Source organism: Pseudophryne corroboree, chromosome 6 (assembly GCF_028390025.1).
Source record: "Pseudophryne corroboree isolate aPseCor3 chromosome 6, aPseCor3.hap2, whole genome shotgun sequence".
Taxonomy (NCBI): Eukaryota; Metazoa; Chordata; class Amphibia; order Anura; family Myobatrachidae; genus Pseudophryne; species Pseudophryne corroboree.
The window spans coordinates 121,308,281-121,312,390 of NC_086449.1; the positions used below are offsets into that span (position 1 = coordinate 121,308,281).

A 4,110-nucleotide genomic window follows, 5' to 3' on the forward strand; every position below is an offset into this window, starting at 1 on the left:
AAAGCAGCTAGCGAGCGAACAACTCGGAATGAGGGCCATGGTTTTGCTCATTAGAGAAAGATTTTGCTTTTGTGAACAGGTCCGAATTAGGCCCATAGTCAATATTGGCCGTTGCACCATGTGTATGGTAGATGCTAGAATCAAGTTGGAGAAAGGACTTCTGACATCAGGGGGTGGAGCCATGGCACCAGGGGGAGGAGCTAGGCCAGCGGGATAGCTCTTCTACTATCCACGCCGCCAACTACTCCCTTTAGTAACCCGGTGGCGAGCACGAAGCGTGGCGAGCGTATACTTTGGGTACCTCGTTCGGCCATGGCTCCTCACCCTGGTGATGTGGCTCCTCCCCTGGTGACATCAGAGGTCACTTCCCCAACTTGGTTTTAGACCTAACCCCATGTGTATGAGGCATTAGAGACGTCATATTGATGTTCTATGCAGTTAAAGTACTATTAAGGTTTGTTTTTAACAGATACAAACTATGGAGGAAAATAGCAAATAAGTAAAAATTTGAGATAATGAAACAATGTTTGTAATGTCTGTTTGAATTATAGTTTATCTAAAGTTGTGTAACAATCACGTTAGCTTAGCATATAATGTTCTACTAATTTAACATGAACAATTCCTATTTTGAACTGAAATCCAATTGTGCCAGTTACCATATAATATTTTAGAGATTACACATTGGGGGTCATTCTGACCCGCTCGCTGCTGTTTGTCGCAGCCGAGTGACCGGGTCTCTACTGTGCATGCATCGGCGCCGTAGTGCACCGGCACATGCCAGAAGGCCGTAGCAGGGCTGCGATCGCCTCTGCCTGATTGACAGGCAGAGGCGATCGCTGGGCGGGAGGGGGCGGAACGGCGGTGTTTGGCCGCTGTTTCGTGGGAGCGGTCCGGCCAACGCAGGCGTGGCCGGACCGAACGGGGGGCGGGCCGCAGCGGCTGCGTGACGTCACACGCAGCCGCTGCTGGACGGGGAGCGATGAGTAGCTCCCGGCCAGCACGCTAAAGCTGCGCTGGCCGGGAGCTACTCTTGAAGTGCAAAGGCATCGCCGCTGTGCGATGTCTTTGCACTTCTGCAGGGGGGGGCCGGCACTGACATGCGGGGCGGACTAGCCCTGTGCTAGGCATCCCCCCCGCATGTCAGGGAAGATGATCGTAGCTGTGCTAAATTTAGCACGGCTATGATCAACTCGGAATGACCACCATAGTTCTAATGCTTAGCTGCTAACAATCACTAATTTCCTGAGATGATGTGATAGAAGTGTACCTATTTTTTAAATGCTGTTCAACCGTATAATACTTATGATTATTTTTCTATATATTGAATGCTATTCTTACTATTAATATTATTATTTCTTAAGCTTTTTTCCTTGCTGTTTATTTAAATTGCATTTTCTGCATGAATACCCCTCATTTAGGCAATAGAGTTTGTTTTTTAACACAGGAATAGTGCCAGGACAGACCCCCCTGGCAGAGCAATCTTTGTAACATCAGCGTATCAGAGCATATGTCCTGGTATGAACAGAATAGCAAACAGCCCCAGTACGTCATCTCTTATTACCACGAATGGGGCTCTAAGAGATGTTCGTTATCAGAGCAAATTTTTGTATCCTCTTAAATAGACCCTCATCCAATATGTCAGGATGGAGAGTGTAATGTTCTAAGGTCCACTTTACAAATGAAAGTCAAAGCGGCATATTCTAATTGTCGGCTAATTACTGCACAGTGTGGGGAAAGGCTATTCATTTAAATAACCTTTTCCCTGTGGCTAAAATCAGGGATTACCGCACGGAAACCTACTGATTCTGTGAAAACTGTGCGTGAACCCCCGATTGTGCCGTTTTCTCGTGGACTTTTCCTTGCAGCTCCTGAAGCTGCGAGGTAAAGTACATCCTCCAGGATTCACTTGCAGGATAATCTCTGCTAATTGAATCGGACCGGTGCTGTAATTGAATGTGCCTCAAAGTGTTTAGAAAAAATACATAAATATATATATATAACTTTTGTGTTAATGGATGATTTAGTTATAATTAGTACTTAACATTTAAGCAAAAATATAACGGCTTTCAGTCTATGCTTACAGCATATGAGGCTCGTACAGAGTTGGGCATAAATTGCTCTTAACCAAAAATAAAAAATCTATACAAAAAAAGTGTGGTACTTCCTAGATGCGGCCGGTACTTGACATGCGTTGCTGTCGGTAACAGTAGCATTTGGTTTACGCCAGTTACACATCTAGGATACTGTACTGACGTCCCTGTTGCATCTCTGTTGTGAACCACATATTTTATGTACAACAAAGACATTTGTTATTAGGCATGAGTCAAACTACATAAAATATCTCTAATGCAGAAGACACATCTTCCTGTCACAAAAAAAAACTCACAAAAAAATTGTTTAAACACTAGGCCTAGGGGCATATTAATGTCTAAGGGGGCCCATGTGCAGTGGCCCCCTACTCGAGCAATGTCCCCCAGCCACACATCTTGCCTTTACCTGGCTAGCTGGTCCCTCCTCCTCTGTGGCACCATCTTCCCTGTTATATATATAAGAGAGTCTGTGCTTTCACTTCTTGGTGCCATCTTCATGATGATGTCATTGAGAAGATGGCACACCATTGAGAAGGGACCTGCTTGTTGGCGCAAGATAAGTTCTCTGGGTGCAGGGTGTGCGCTGCGTGGTCCAGGGGCCTATATGCACTGCACCTCCTACACCCACTGTAAATACACCTATGTTACAAACGCAAACAAGAGAATAGACCATGCTCCAGCGATGAAGACAGCACTGATCTGTGTCAGCAGACCATTTGCAAACAGCCAATCACAAGCCGTTCACCATTCTTATAACCATCATCCGCAGCACCTATGTCCCATCTCATAGGCCCCATCTGGCAGAGGCAGGTGTAAATGTCATGTACAACGCCAACGCACACAAGATACGTCACACCTTCAGGTATAGTACTCCTCATCAGTCCCTGTGTGACTAATATCAGTGTATGTATCTGTTAGAACTTATTGCATGCGTGTCCGGTATTATGTTTTACCTAATTATGTGTACACTATAAGATGTTCAGGGATGTCCATTAGTGTAGTGCATACTATTATAGGGCTGTATTTCATGTACTTAGTCTGTGTGTCTGGAGTGTTGCAGGAAAGTATACATGGAAGTATCAATTATCAAATGTGCAATTTATACAGAAACTTGTTATGTATTAAATGTATATAAAACACCTCTAAAATACACAGTATGTGCTTACCTTTATTGCATAGTGTCCCAAAGGTAAGCTTCCTGTAACGGCCCAGCATCTTGCCTAGATAGCTCCTCTGCCAGGAGTCCCTGTATTTGTCTAATGAGAGAGACTGTTCCAGTGATACAGGAGAGCGTGTGGGAGAGTCAGATAAAAGCCCCTCTGTGTGTGTCTCTGGGAGGGGTCGGTAATGTCAGCTGGTTGGAGATGGGAGGTATTGTGTGTGTGGGGGGGGGGGGGGGGAGGGGGTGTTAGGCTGTTAATGAGGGCTTATTTCTTTGGGAATAGCCTTTTGTTCTTTCTCACACTCTAGAGAATAGAAGAAAACACATATAGGAGGTGTTACGTCACTCTGTTGCTACTGTTCGCACAGACTGGACCTAAAGAGCTGACACTCTGTTACTGATAAATGACATTGGGCTGGCACTTCTGCAGTATGTCTGCATCTGTTCTCATACACTAGGCTTACAGAGCTCACACGCCTATTCAGGCACAATACAGTAATGTGTTAGGTCATAAACTCCACGTACAGATATACTACAGGGGGCCGGTAGGTGAGTGTCAGTGTTTGCAGTGATCTCATAAATTGGGCCTGAGCATTGATACAGAAACAATAAAGAGGTGTTAAAACTCAATTCCCATAAACTGGATGAGGTCAATAGAACCAACAGTGTAACTCCAGCAGGATACATACAACATAGTATTAGGCCATTCTGGGCCGGTTCTAGAATTTGTTGTGTTGGACAGGGTGAAAGTTTCCTTTTGTGCCACCCTAAATTCAGGGACAGGGTGCAAAAATATAGGGGTGTGGCTTTATGGTGAAGGCACATGGCCACAGAATAGTACAAATTCACATTACACCG

At 45.0% G+C, this 4,110-nt stretch overlaps 1 protein-coding gene across 1 annotated transcript in view; it reads right to left on the reverse strand.

The window, feature by feature from the left end:
- The window catches only part of LOC134935027 (uncharacterized), a 19,344-nt gene extending 16,012 nt beyond the window's left edge, over nucleotides 1-3,332 (reverse strand). Inside the window, exon 1 of the mRNA XM_063930336.1 lies at nucleotides 3,257-3,332. Coding sequence (XP_063786406.1) covers nucleotides 3,257-3,305 — 49 coding nt within the window. The 5' untranslated portion in view covers nucleotides 3,306-3,332. The remainder of the gene's footprint in view (nucleotides 1-3,256) is intronic.
- Nucleotides 3,333-4,110: the final 778 nt, after the last annotated feature.